This window comes from Pocillopora verrucosa, chromosome 8, assembly GCF_036669915.1.
Source record: "Pocillopora verrucosa isolate sample1 chromosome 8, ASM3666991v2, whole genome shotgun sequence".
In the NCBI taxonomy this organism is placed as follows: Eukaryota; Metazoa; Cnidaria; class Anthozoa; order Scleractinia; family Pocilloporidae; genus Pocillopora; species Pocillopora verrucosa.
In genome coordinates this window covers 14,214,971-14,230,171 of record NC_089319.1, presented here as the reverse complement: position 1 = coordinate 14,230,171, position 15,201 = coordinate 14,214,971, and the positions used below count along the sequence as shown (strand labels likewise).

General features: G+C 36.1%; 1 protein-coding gene across 5 annotated transcripts in view; it reads left to right on the top strand.

Moving 5' to 3' along the window:
- The window catches only part of LOC131798585 (probable tRNA (uracil-O(2)-)-methyltransferase), a 39,080-nt gene extending 25,910 nt beyond the window's left edge, over window positions 1–13,170 (top strand). For 2 of the 5 annotated variants that reach the window (XM_059116249.2, XM_059116248.2), the window contains 6 exons: window positions 1,778–1,884; window positions 3,544–3,604; window positions 4,145–4,267; window positions 7,698–8,196; window positions 10,641–10,757; window positions 11,025–13,170. In XM_059116249.2, the coding sequence (XP_058972232.2) occupies window positions 1,778–1,884; window positions 3,544–3,604; window positions 4,145–4,267; window positions 7,698–8,196; window positions 10,641–10,757; window positions 11,025–11,263 (1,146 nt within the window). In that variant the 3' untranslated portion in view covers window positions 11,264–13,170. Of the gene's footprint in view, window positions 1–1,777; window positions 1,885–3,543; window positions 3,605–4,144; window positions 4,268–7,697; window positions 10,758–11,024 lie in introns of those variants that run through there. The other 3 variants (XM_059116250.2, XR_010718518.1, XM_066171054.1) reach the window with 3 other exon arrangements.
- The last annotated feature ends 2,031 nt before the right edge of the window (window positions 13,171–15,201 follow it).

Below are 15,201 nucleotides of genomic sequence, written 5' to 3'. Positions count from 1 at the left end.
TCATGATATCCTTCAGGCGTGTGGGGCAGCCCAAGAATGTGCTCTTTTGGTTCTCCCTCAACTAGTTCTAACAAGTAATTGAATTTACTTATCTCAGAGATGTTTGTGCTTTCCACTTCCACAACAAACTGGTTCCAAAACTGAAGCCAGACTTTACAGTCTCCCTTGAAAGCTGTTTTCATATATTTCTACAGTTTAACCACTTGAGGTTTGCTTATCTTTTGCATAGCTTTTCTCTTTGAGTGCCATTTCCAACTCAAACTTCTTATGAAACCAGTCTTCTTCTCACTTGTGTATTTCTTTTTTCTCTAAATTATCCAATGCATGCTTGAGCTTATTCCTTAGCTTGTGCACTGGTATTAACTCTTCTTTACAAACGTGTGCCCAAACTTTCACCTCTTAAAGACTCATTTCTGCATCCAACATTGCATCCTTCACATGGTCCACCGAATCCTCAAGGCTTTTACAAATCCCGCAAATTTTCTCGTAAGCCAACAGCAAATCTCCTTTTACCTCCATAATCATGTTTTCTTTTATCTCCTGGACATAGTAGGTCGCCTTTTTCCACTCCTTAGCATAGTTCTTCTCAGCTTCAGCTTTATCCACCATATTTGTAGAATTTCTCACTAGATTTGTCGATAGCTTTGTTATTCAATTCCCTCAAGATTCTTGCACTCTTGCTCACATGTATTGCTGTCCTGACAGGGCCGCCACTTTTGGTGTGGGAACCAAAATTCCATTTTCCAGAGACACCAGATAACTCACTTTAGTTTCTCAAATTAAAGATTTAATCTTCACAAAATGTTGTATATAACTCAAAATCTCTCCTCTCTCAAAACGTCACCAATGCGTATTTTCCATGAGGTATGTAATTTGAACCTAGGCTCACAATTTCAAAACGAGGTTGTCAGTCATGCAACTCCCAAAAAAAAAACAGTCACAACAGGACCATGTCGACGACAGAATCGCAAAAAGCAGCAGAATGCAGTTAAAACAAAAGAAAACATGTACAACTCTCGTGGGTTTATTGTGCTCCATAGTTGGCTTCCTTTGCTGGCTCTCAAAGTAAGCCAGTCATTCTTGACTCTTGGTAAGGAACAATATCTTTTGTATACTATATTCAGCCATCTTCACCACACACTTGATTGATAATGCTTATATCACCTCTCACAGCTGATCGATAATGCATATGTCACTTCTGAACTAACCAATCAATGAGCAGGAAAAAGCACTAGTCACTTTGGCTCAGTTGTTTGAAGGATGGACAATGCTATCCAATGGATAGATTGCTTTCTAGCAAATAAGTATTAACTAAATGTATTGTGCTGTCCACCGGATAGAGATTCATCAAGTGGATCAGGTTATTCACCTTTTGAATAACTGGGGCCTTCATGATATGTACTAATCAGCAGCCTTTGTGTCGCACTTAGTACGGCTTTTATATCCTCAGAGCCAGTTGTTTACAAAAGGTGGAACCCAAATTATTGTCTTATGTAATGATTGGGCCTCAGGTTTTCTCTCTAGGAGGGTTGCTTTGATTAAATAAATGTCCCTCCACTGATAGCTTTTGGCCCTCTTGACACTGTTCAGAAGGTTCAGCTAAATTAAGGATAGTTTAGGACGTGGTTTTCTTAAACAAGGGCTGACCTCTGCTTAAATAACTAGCCCATAGTCTTTTTAATTAATATTATCATATTTTTTTGATTAATGAAATTTCTGGATTGGATGTAATCCAATCTGTAATCTTAGCCTCTGACCAGCAATGTTCCATTTACAGGAAAAGGCAGTGAATCCTACTTTACCTGGTCTGTTTCCAGATGTCGACTGGCTCATTGGCAATCATTCTGATGAACTCACTCCCTGGATACCTGTAATGGCTGCTAGGTGGGTTTATCTTGTGATGATCAGAAAGGATTTGATGTTCAGTACATTTCACTTTTGAGGCTTTGACAAATAGTTCTAAGTATTATCATTTGTTTCTTCATTGTCAATGCAATAGTAACATAATAATAAGGTGAAGGGGCTAACCCAGAAGCCGTGTGGTTCCCCTATCGTCTGGACTCCAACAATGATTACCTTTGCTTCTTTAAATTCCGCCTGTTAATTATAAATAATTTTCTTACTTCAGTGCAATTCCATTTTTAAGACTTTCGTTTAATACTTAAAGGCATTCAGCATTTCAGGTAATTTTTGTTTGTCTTCCCACAACATATCTATTGAGATATTTCTGCATGGAAAATTATTTTGAAATGCTTATCATCTTTTGTTGTACCAGGGCAAGAACTGAAAAGATTGTCCTTGTAAAATGCTCTCATTAAAGAAAAAGAATTTTTCCCTCAGGCTTTATGATGGGCCCATCACACCAATTAACCCTTTAACTCCCATGAGTGCATGACAAAGACAGAATTTCTCCATACAACATCAATACAATATCAACAATATAAGTGATGAGAATAAAGAAAAAATCTCAATTTGGGGTTAATTAGTTGATCCAATACTAAATTCCTAGAGCTAACATTATAAGTATTGTATGGTTGACAGTAAGGATAATTACAAATTTGATCTGGGAGCTAAAGGGTTTAGATATTTCTGTTAAGAAAACTTTTGTTTTTAATGGCATGCAATCCTGAAATGATTGTAAGATGTTTATCGTCTTGTGCTGCCTTCAGTAGTATCACAGCATGAACTGGAAACATAATGGGCTAGTGGCTGTAAACCAGAAACAACCAAAAGGGAGAACTCAACTGTGTATCAAGTGTGAATGCTGAAGATCAAAGATTACTTTGAAACAAACACTAAGTAGCATTGGGTCCAGACAGGGTTAAACTCACTCACTCACTCACTTGCCTCAATGAAAAATGTGGCTTCAACTCCTACAGGTGACAGTAGCAACAAAAAAGTATGCGCACTTTTTTTATTGGAATCCTATTGAGCCATCATGGTATAAATCTCCATCTATGCCCAGTAGAGTGTATATAGCATGATGTGGGCATTTTGCCAAGTTCCAGTCCAGTGCAGCTGCAACTTATAAAACTTTTAAGATGGTTTTACCATTCTGTCCTGATTTACATAGACTTTTAGAGCTTTAAATGATTTCAGCTTGAATATTATTTTGTATTTTTGTATCTTGTGTTTTGCATACCACAAAATTGAAAAAGCAGTATTTTTTGTACACAAGCTGGTTCATGCTTTTTTCTGTGTTAAAGAAGTAAGACTTATCTTAGGCTGCTTTCTGGAACTCTTACGCTTCTCTCATGCTTTCCAAATTTTCAGTGTGGGTTCATACCTTGATATACCCACACCAAACATTGTGTCTTGTCAACACTGTCATCACACTCACAGTCCATGACGTTAATAATCTTAGTTATACCCAATACTAGTGCCATCCCACCTTTCGACCTTGAGGACCAGAGACACAGACCATCATTTGACACATCAAAGCCATACTTAATACTATTTCACATGTTCATCAGACATCAGGCCCTATCTGATCTTAATATTTTGGTATTTTGTAAAATAAAATATTTCTTTGTCACTTGATAGGTCATCAACCATGGCTCGATATTTCCTTCTACCATGTTGCTTGTTTGACTTTAACTGTAAGGTGAGTAATTATACATCCTGTACCGACTTAAGTTATGCAATTATGTGGTTACTAAGATTGTTTGTGCTTCATTCTGTCATGATAGTCATTAAACTCGATTTAACCTTTCAAACCAGTATTGCTACTTTTGCAAAAGTGTACAGGGGCTTCTTTTTTTTTTTTTTTTTTCTTACATGCTTTCTAATTGACAGGTGTCAGATCATGTGAGATACCTACAAACAAAATGTTTTGAAATTTGCTTGGAAGCCTTTTAAATCACCCTTATCATTACACAAATAAAAATGTTTTGGTAAAGCCTCCCTTTCTAATTCGGATTTCCTCTGTTTTTTTCTACCATCTTTATCAGGGAGTTTTATCGTGATACTCAATCATAAGTCTTCCTTTGAACAGAATTGCAAATTTGCATGCGTAAAATTGTAATTTTTAAGGCAAGGGCAGGACATTTGTCACTTTTTACCAATACAGTTCACGCCTGTCACTCATTTTTTTCTACTGTGCCAGCTACAAGTATAAACTTTCTTATCGGTTTATTTTTACCAGTTTAACAGGAAAAATAGCAAAGTGACGCAGTATCGAGATTACCTGGATTTTGTGTACAATGTGGGAGAAACATGTGGCTTTCAGGTAGAAGAAGATTCATTGAGGATTCCTTCTACCAAAAGGGTAATAATTTAAGTTACATAATTATATGTTGAAATTATCCTTTAAGGGTGTGATTAGGCAGATCAGCTTCTAAGCTGCTGAGGAATAAGTCAAACCATGCACCTAAACCGTTTTGTACCAAATCTCAGGGGGTAGCAACATGGTTGAGATTCTTTGTTTTTTGTGACATATAATGCATCATGCCTCGCTCTTGATGAATTAGCATTAAGGTATTTGATAAGTGATTTATGTGAAGGTGACATGTCTGCGAGAATCATAAAAAGCTCAATTTTTTCACCTCAAGGCTAGGGAGGATTGTGTTACTTTCACAATTCTACATACTTAGGTAAGTAAATAGCTAAGTGGTGCCTTCTAAGTACTGTTATGATAAAAATATCCTTTTTGGGCTCAAGAAGAAAGAAGGTATGCTGAAGCTGAGATTATTTCTATTTTAACTCAAGGGTTATTAAGTCTGAAGTACTTGAAAATGATGTTTCAACGTCATGAATTGAGCTCATAGGAGCTGTAGTAACCTTTAGGATTTTGAATGTATTTAAATTTACCTGAAGTAAATTTGTGGCATCTCAAATGGGAACCAAAAGTAACTCTGAAAAATTTTTAAGTCCCTTGATTGAAATGAAGCTTTTTAAACCCAGTTCAATGATCCTACCACTCAGTAAGTAACATTCTTTAGTTTTAATTTCTTTAACTGATTCAACATTAGTTTTGTTATTACCAATCATTATTTTGTTTCTCCAAGAAGTCCAAATTTATGGCATGCATCTGCCTTTACTTCATACTTAACTTTTCACTTGTTTTTTTATTGGACTGAAAGAGTGCATTTCCTTCTGCTTAATTACAAAATATATAACTCCCAACCACACTTATAACAAATTGAAATTAAAAATGACAAAAAATATTGCAGAATGGCAAAAAATAAAGCCACTTGGCTTTGTGAGCAGGCAAAACAGAGAACATGGAAAAGACAGGGAGAATCAATAAAATCAAAAATTAGATACAAAAGATACAAAATATGGGAACTTTCTATCAAAACAAATGTGTTGATGTACAATAATGAGTGGTTTAAGATACAATCGACCAAGAGAGGATCATATGATCCTGACTAAGTGGAACCTAGTCCCAACTCTGTACTTAACATATCACCCCTAAGAATTAATCCAACAAAGCCATGATCTCAATTGAGTTGGGTATGTTTGTACCAAGCTGAGAGTGTTCATTACTAATGTTTTGAGGAAATCAACAGCTCTTTTAACCCATTTTGTCTTACTCCTACATCAAGATGGAGAAACATATACTCTTAAATTTCAGGCTATTACTTTCAAGCTGTATCAGCAATAGCCTCTATTTGGCACCAAAAATTTGTAGGGATATTCTTCCACAAACATTATCTGTTTCAAGATGCACACAGTTTCCCGAGAGTGAAGCTCGAGGAAAACTGTGAGCCTTGAGGAACAGATAATAAATATCTGGTCATATTTTCAAGCAAAATAGAGGCTATTAAGTTTATTTGCTTTCAAGTATTTTGCAATGTACATAAAATGTTTACAAACAGCCTACTGTATGCAGCATGGAATGTTTTCTTTTGAGTGTTTTCTGGTACGACTTAATGAACAAAGAAGATTTTCCTTCTTCAGTAACAACCAAAAAACCCTCTCTCATCTTGAATTAAATTTCAAATGAAGGCTTAGAGGACATAAAGGTTTGAAAATTGGGCAATACTGCTTGGATATCACCCAGTTAAAGCTAGGGGATATTCATTTTCATGCTGTGTTTGGACCAATTGTGCACAAGCAAAAATATTTGATGGATCACAAAAAGTCAAATCTGGTGAGGCACAGTGTTTCGGCATACCCAACAGTGTCATTTATTTTGTTGGACCATTGATCAGTTTGGGAACCATCAACCCTTCAGCTCATTGGTACTCTTCATGTTGGGTTTGTTTGTGCTTCTCATGAATTCTTTCATCTATGTTTAAGGTTTGATTTGTATTTGTTATGCATAGGTTAACTTTCTGCCCACCTTATGATTTTAAGCTATTTGCTCACTTTGCCCTCTTATTAAATGACCTCAAGGCCATACACAGCAATGAGGATGGGGGTGACACCATTCCTTTTCAAACAAAGAAACTGGTGGATAGAAAGCCTTCTTTCTTCTGATTATGGTTCCCACAAAGCCTCTTGATCCAAAAAGATCTCTTGAGATGATTGTTCAATATTTTTCTTTCCTAGGGAATTTATCCAAGTACCAGCTAAAACTTCTTTCATTTCTTTCAAATTGTAATTCCAAGACATACCATGGCATAGGCTTAAATTGTAAACCAGAGTCCAATGGAAAATTGCGGCAGAAAAACCTTGAAAATCTAAGGCTAGAGACTCCTACATTATCCTTTTTCAGGGCTAAAAATTAACTCCAGTGCTTGGTGGCCAGCCGGGCGAGTTTCCTTGAATTCTTAGTGGCCCATCCCAAAATGAAGAAGCCCTCGATTTCCTCTATTTTAAAATGAAAAACTTGATTAGATGCCACATGGCTTTTAACAGAGCATTAACTAAAAGGAAAGAACACATTACACACAGAACTCTGGCTAAGTCCAGAGTCACGTGGCAATCACAAACTCAAAATGGCGTCTATACGTTGTGAATGTGGATCGCTCGTGAAATCACTGTTAAAACGACTCAGAATTTCCCCTTCAGAACTAAAAATTTACTAAAATGGATGATCTTAGAGTTCAAGCAAAGAAACGAAGAGAAGGGTAGTCCAATTAAACTACATATTGAGTTTTATTTTTAACTTTGTACTTCACATAATTTACATTGCAACTTTTCCAAATTCTGCAGCCTAGTCGCACATCAGGCATTCAAACCTTAACTTTTGGTGGCCCTGGTCAGTTTTAACTTGCCACTGGCAGCCATACGACCACCAATGTTTGGCCTTGCTGTTTGCTCCAAAGCATTAGCTGTTTCAAACTCCTATTAGGACTGTGGCTGTATTCAATGCAATGTGATATTATGAGATAAACTTTATATGTACTATGTATAAAGTAGAATTTCAATAAAACTGAGTAAATGGTGATAAATGTGAATATTACTAATTTCCAAAAATAAAGGTAATTTAAGTAAAATGAAAAAAAGAATTGAAGCATCCCATCTTGAAAAGCACGCCTTTAATGTTAAATGATGCTAAAATATGAACTAAAGAAATGATCAGATAAATGAGGAAATGTGCAGGAAAGCATTTACTGAAGCACACAAAACAGGGAAGGAGTCCATTTACTTAAATACTCTCAAATATCAAAATAAAATTCTTTCTATTTACAATAGTAGAACTGGTACCTTGTACCATTACTTACAAATCACAGATACAAACAATGAAGTTAAATATGTTTAAGGTAACAAAATTTTTATTTCCTGTCTTTACCTTGTTTTACAATTAGATCTGTCATATTGGACGACCAAGAACATTCACTGAGAACAATGATGACCTACAAATCATATCAATTAAGGATATGATACAAGAGAGAGGTTGCAATCTTGATGATGAACAGCCCCCTGAAACTTTAAGGAGTATTCCCTCCCAAAATCACATAACACCTAATCAACATGAAGATAGAGGGGCTGTTGACATCCAACGACAGCACCATGAGCATCATGCTACTGATGCCTTGCTGTGTAGAGGGAGAGGAAACACCAGCATTCAAACTTTTGCCACCAAGTCTTACTCAACCTTTTCTAAACAAGCACCTTCCAGTTTTCAGCCTCGTGCTCAGAAGGAGGCAATACGAAACTGTACAACTTTAGAAAGATCTCTCAAAGAACATTTTGTCAATGGTGTAGCAAGGTATTTGTTGGGTTTACCTCTTTCAAGTGATGACTTTTTGAGCCCTTCAAGCTCAATTTCAGAGGTTGAAAAAGGTGGTAAATGGCGAAAAGGAGGTAAGGAATACTCATTAGCTAATCATATCAATACTAGCAAATAATTTTGCGAAGTTCTTTCTGTGTAACATTGAAATGTGAGCAGTAGTCCACACACTCTCCAAATTATTGTTGTCATCTTGTTGAGGGTGCAAATCACAGTTTTTTGTCTCATTTGAAGGGCTTAAAAAAAGGCAAGTTATTTTGTAATGTGAAGTTCTTGGGACTCGTGCCTCAATGCTCTTCTTTGAAGCCATGGTTTCTGTATCTAGTCTCAAAGTCCTTTTCTGTAAGTCGAATGTATGTTTCAGAGGTGCTGTTGTCCTTACGTGTGATGGTGGCTTGGTAGATTAAAGATGAAAGATTTTTCTTGTCTATTAGGGCAAGCGCTTTCCAAAAGACTACAAACTTAGAAAATCTTTAATCGTAACACAGTCAAGATCAGTTACAGCTGCAGGAGTAACCCTAAACAGATCATCGACAACCACAGCAAACACATTTTAAATTCATCCAAACACATCAATGACACTGCAAACTCAAAGCTGCAACCTCATGGTTACATTAAAAAGTATTTAAACTGTGGAATGGTACTTGATGTCCATATTTGCAGTCACAAAACAAGAACAGAGCTAAACAATAAAGCAGTGCTTTGTGATTTGATCAAGGCAATGGACATATTTTTGGAATGTGAACAATAACAGCAGAGTATGCTGTCTTGTTTAGGCTCAAAATACCTTAAATCTCCAGTCAATCATGAGAATTGAAAAAAAATATATGTATCTATATATTTGAAATGTTAGTTATATTCAGCACTTTATGACTGCTTATTTATAGCCATGAAAGTCAGACAGAACCATGAAAAAGCAGGTCCGATGGTATATATACCATCTCACTAACAAATGGCTAAAATAACCACACAATTTGTCCATTCCTGGGGTACAATGGTACGACTAAGAGTCAAATGTTTGATGCATACATCCGGAAGAGTTTACTACCAAATGTCACTTTTCCTAAAGTGTTGTTTTGTAACTAGTGTTTTTGAAATATGCAACAAAGCCTTTCTGGAATTTCCGAGTTTACTGTATTGTTCACTATGTTGTTCATTGTAAAGTTGTTTGAAACAAGAAATTATGAGAGGCCATTGGTTCATGATCTATGCAGTCCTCGAAAACTGGTCTTGACCACAGTTAAATGGTCCTCCCCTTTTTTATTTTTCACCGTCATTAATTTGATAACTTGATTGATATATATCTGACCAAATGGGCACTTGAAGCAAACAATTGTGCAAAGGTGAAACAGACTCAAAATTTTAAAAGCAACTATTATACTCTGCTTTTAAAAAAATTCCTCTTCAATTTATTATCAACACCTTTTCAATGAGAAAAGACGTTATATTAAATATTTTTAAATTGCAACATTTTTGGAAATGGGTGTAGACATACAATCATACACCATTTTAAAAAGATTTCAATTGAAAAAAAATATATATCTTATTACCTTTCCTCATCAAATCATATCATATTTTAAAATTTCAACGTTTTTTTAAAATGGGTGTAACTTTGAAATGTAATGAATTCTGTTTTTACAACCTTGAATTCTGCAGTTGGAGGTGAATTCAATGCATTTGATGGAGTAAACTTCAGACACTATAAAGAAAAAACACTAATTTCAAATTATGTTTCTTCTTAGGGCTCTTTAGACAAATGTTAGTCAAAAACAAGACAAATCTTTTGCTAGTTAATGTCCAAGAGGTCCAACTGTTAGACAATAGTATACCATTTACAGTAGTTCCAAGTTATTGTTATGTGATTACTCCATGCCACCATTTTGATGTCAGTATATGAAGCAAATCCCATGTTCTAATTGGCTACTGAAGCAAAAAGGACCCATCTTGCCTGCTCAAGATTGCATACTTTTATCCAGCACAGGAAAAAATTACATTTTGGATGGACAAGATCCATATTTTTTTTCAAGTATGTGGGCAAAGGAGTGGCCAAAATGGGCAGAAGACAGCCAAAACAAAAGAAACACGAACAACTCTCCTTGCTATATTGTGCTCTTTCCCAGCTCTCCAAAGAAACAGTCATTCTTGACGCTGAACAAGGCAAAACCTCTCTGCTTTACAATAAATCCTTTATGGACCAAGTCTATTTGATGGCTAGATATTAGCCTTGTCTTTTTTTGTTTTTTAAGGACCAAGGTGAAGTCAAGGTCCATTAAAAGGGAGTAAACAAACTCTGTAAATATCCAGGCTTCTTGAACTCATGCTTGATCAATAGCACATATGTACTAAGGGGTCGACCTGTGTAAAGCATTCACCCTGCCATTCCCTGTTGGTACCGTTAAATACAGGTTGGACTTATTATTATCTACTATTAGATTGTTCTGGTATCTTGCAGGTTATCTCAAGGTTTGTTAACTACAAGGTTCTTGTACTCAGCAATTGACTTCCATTCTTCTGTCAGGTACTATGCAAATTTGGGAAGCAGCTCAGTTGTTTGATAAAGACACTTTGGTTCAACTTAAGCATGAATGTGGAGGTCTTCAGACCTTGTTACGGAATCACTATCATATTTTCAAAGGTTTGCACTAGCTAGTTGTGGTTACCGTAGTACTTGTAGTAGGGGTACTAGTAATTGTAGTAATTGTCTTATATTAGTAGTTGCTGGTACTGCAATAATTGTTGTTGCTGTGTTTTCCCTTTTTTTGTTCTGTCCGCATAGAATTTAGTTGTAACTCCAAAATTTAAAGGGTCTCTCTCATCTTTGTTAGTCAAGAAATTATGATTTCACAGTAGAAGCTTTGTAAAAAATCTTGACATAGTGGTAACTCAAAATTGTCTTATTTAGTTACTGGTGGTTTAGTTGAACTGAGGGATTGGAGTCAGGAATCCTCATGCCATGGTGCAAAGAAGGCTAATTTTGGAAAGAAGCAGCGAAGATCTCAGGCATTAAGGAAAACTTCATTGTGCTGGTTTTACTTACATCATCCTGATGGTTGTCCAGTGACAGCAGAGAAGTGTCATTATGCACACACAACAGATGACCTTAGAGAACGACCCTCAGTGGAAGTCCTAAACAGTTTGTAAGAGTATTTAAATCATTAAAGAAGATTTTTGTTACTTCCTAAATGAAAACAGGAAGTGATTGAGAAGAGACATTCCTGTGAGATTCAGAAAAAGCGTGAAAAACTGATTAATCAAAGACTTCAAGGAGTTAAAACCACAAACTAATTACCACTGCTGTTTGCAATTAAGCTTTCTGACACCTGATTTGAATTTCCTTTGCAACACGGTAACATTCCACCAATTCCCTAAATGTTCCAGTGTGATTGGTTTTCCAAGTTTCACAGTACAAGTCAGTAAAGGCACATAAATTTGGGGGTTATTATTTCAAAGTGAAGGATAGAGTCAAGGCCAAGAGAGCTGCAATGCTTGGCAACTTGAAAGAAAAGTAATCCTATTGTCCTTGTATAATCAACTGCTATTACAAAGCAAATAGATGTGCAATGCATTCCAGCCTCTTTTGTGTCTAATTCCACCTCGCAAGTTTCAAACAATGAAAACAAACTGATAAAAAAAGGGAAATTGTTTTCCTCTTCACTTTACTGGTAGCACTGCTTTTCTTGTGCAAGCTCATGGGATAATATCAGTCTAGCTATTTAGTCCTGGAATGTTCTCTTTTAATGATGAACAAGTATTTGGACCATTTTATCTATTTACACCAGTTAGGTCCGGTTGAACCAGTTGGACTATTTTATCTGTTCGGATAATTTAAACCTGTTGAACCATATTTCAGCAGTTTGACCATTCTAACTAGTTTGACAATGTTAAAGGGTGAAATCGTTCCAATCATTAGGACCATTTTCTCATCTTAGACAATTTTAACTAGTTGGAGCATGATAACTGGTTTGACCATTTACTAGTTGGATCATTTTAGCCAGTTGGACCATTTTCTCTAATTAGACCATTTTTACTGGTGGGACTTACTTCGCTGGTTGAATCATGATCGCCAGTTAAATTCTTTTAACTGGTTGGACTATTTAAATTATTTGAACCATTCAGTTGGACCTAGTTAGCCTATTTCATCTGTTTGGACAATTTAAACCAATCAGACCAATTTAACCAATTGGAACATTTTATCTAGTTAAACCATTTTAAGCGAGTGGGCCATTTTATCTAGTTAGACCATTTTAAGCTGTTGGACCAATTTGATCCAGTGAAGTTGGACCATTTTGAACGATTAGACCACTATAACAATTTGAACCATTTTCTCTGGTAAGATCATTTCCTCTAGCTACACCACTTCAAGAAGGACCATTTTATTCTGTCTTTACCGGTTGCCCATTTTTTCTTGTTAGACCATTTCTACCAAGCAAAACATTTTACCTACTTAGATGATTCTCATCAGTTGGACCATTTTACCTAGTTAGATTACAAAATTGGTGGGACCATCTTATCTAATTATAGCCTGAACCATTGGATTATTTTAACTAGTTGGATTATTTTAACCAATTAGATCATTTTAACTGATTACACCGTTTTATCCAGTTAGACCATTTGAGAGTATCCACAAGAGGACCAGGCATGTTGTTAGGTTCAAAAAGGTTTTAAAAATCCAGAGTAGTTTGGCCTCGTGATTAATTCGTGAGTTAAAAGAGCTCTCGGATTATATCTCAGGGTTAAAAACCCAAAATTGCTTCAAAATTGCACTTCAACCAAATATATCTTTAACTCGCACGATGTGATTGGTTGTTATCTTCCTTGGCCCAAACGTTGTTAAAACCTTAACCAACCAAGGCCAGGTTGTTCAAAGCTGGGTTAAGATAACCTAAGGTTAGTCTAAAATCTGATTTTAAATATGAAAGCTTCAAAAGAAAACTCACTGTAACTCTTTTTTGTTTACACTTTGATGATTGTATGCTCCGAAAAAAAAGTAGAGAAAGTTATCTCAAAAAGGGAGTTAGAAAATAGGAATAAAGAAACTTGGATGAAAATCTAACCCTGGGTTAGCGCTAATCGATCTCTTTCATTTTAGTAAATAATTTTCAAGTACTTAGTCAAGTAGTTACATAATTACTTACATAAGGTAAGCTTCTTTACAAAGACTGGTGTCTGATTCCTGGTCAAAATTAACATTCTTTGCAGTGAGAAGAACAGCACTTGCGATCGCCATGTACTCTCCATACTTCAGACTCAATCCATCGGCAGTTCTTCCAAGTCCTCTCTTTACTATGAAGTTATTCAAATCTTTCAGAAGTTGTCCTTCATCAAGAGGAAGGAGACTTGACAATGATTTACATGAGAGCTGAAGAAATATGTCCACGATAGCTTCATAAGTCTTTGTGGAGAACGAGGTCTTTTATCTCTTGAAGAACTTCTCAATGTTGTGTGTAAAATAGAACTAATGCAGCGGTGTTCTCTTTGAATGGTTTTGCAATGCTTGTCATCTGCTGTGGTTACCCAAATGCTGATTCTTTTATGTCTTGCGCTGAACACTAACTTCACACGTTCATTCTTCCTCTGCTTCACATCTTTCCAGCAGTGCAGTCATCGAGAATGATCAGTGTATTAGTTATAATTATAGGTATAATTAATGTTGATGAGACTATTCGATCTGACCTTGAGGTGGAGCCGAGATAAGCAAGTCATTATTATTCCTCCGAAACCATCATACGTAACTTACATGGCTCTTTTCTGGACACGCTCAAGGTCCTCACTAAGATATTCGGGAAGGCTGTGGTGGAAAAGGACAGTATTCTAATACTGGTCTTATTACTGGTGTGAGGATAGGTTTTCGCGCACTCTAACTGAACTTCAGGGGAAATTAACTCGGTAGAGACCACTCGGCTAACGAGAACGGAAACTCGTCACGATTTCCTGTCACACGGAGATCTACTTCGAGCGTGCTTGTACAGACGTCAAGGAAGAGACAACGTTTTGGTTCCACAGCAGACTTTTATTCATAGAGCACTCTAACATACATCATGCTCGAGTCAGATCTAAACGTGTAATCATCAAAGCTGTACAAGGTACTGGCTTGAGAACTAACTGGTGTGGGGTGCTATTGTTACACAAACCACAATATTTGAATAAGGACACAAAGGAGCGGAAAAAAGTCTGAAGTTGGGCGAAAACTAAAATATTCCATCTGATTCTACGACGAAAAGAATCTCAAAATTAAAAAGACGGACGCAATAAACTTGAGGCCATAAAAAATAGGAAACTTAGGTGCGAATTCAATGCTCTGGTACAGAAAAATATACCCATCTTAATTACAGTAGAGCAGCTTAGGAAATAAAAACGGAAAAGCAATTAAAAGTTTCTGCCTATCTATGGAAGGTTGTTGTGGAAACCTATCGTATGAAAAGAAACTAAAGTTACGAGTATAAACTCATCTGCTAACTACCATGAACACCAAGTTTTCCAGAAGGACCAATAACACATATTTACCTAAAATTTCATTAGTAATGATGAACAAAAGTACCGACATGTAGATGCATAATGAATGCGAGTAACAAGCAAAGTCTATCCCAAAAGCTACTTTGGTTTTTTTTATACTTTTTTTTTTATTTACTAAAATGAAAGAACTTGAATGAACTCGAATAAATTGGAAATGGTTAGATGTGAAAGTTTACGAATAAATATGTTCCAACCAAACACGCGGGAAAATCAGTAAATTTTCCCGTAACGCTGTACAATAGAAATATATAATGTCCTAATGGCTAGCACCAGCCCTCTAAAGGAGCACAAAGAAATACAAGCGCTTATCCGCTTTTCTTATCAACTCGTATACATGCTCGTTCCATTTCAGATCTTTACATATCGTAACTCCTAATACCTTAGCACGTTGCACCTTAGAAAGTTCCTTTCCACTTACTAATACAGGATCTTACGATTGCTTGTTCCTCTTAAAATCAACAGTCAATTCCTTGCATTTAAGTTATAAACTTCGATTGATTAAACTATTTCATAGCGTATTTATAGGTGAAGCACCTGCGGTTCTTTCGTACTTGACAAATAAACCT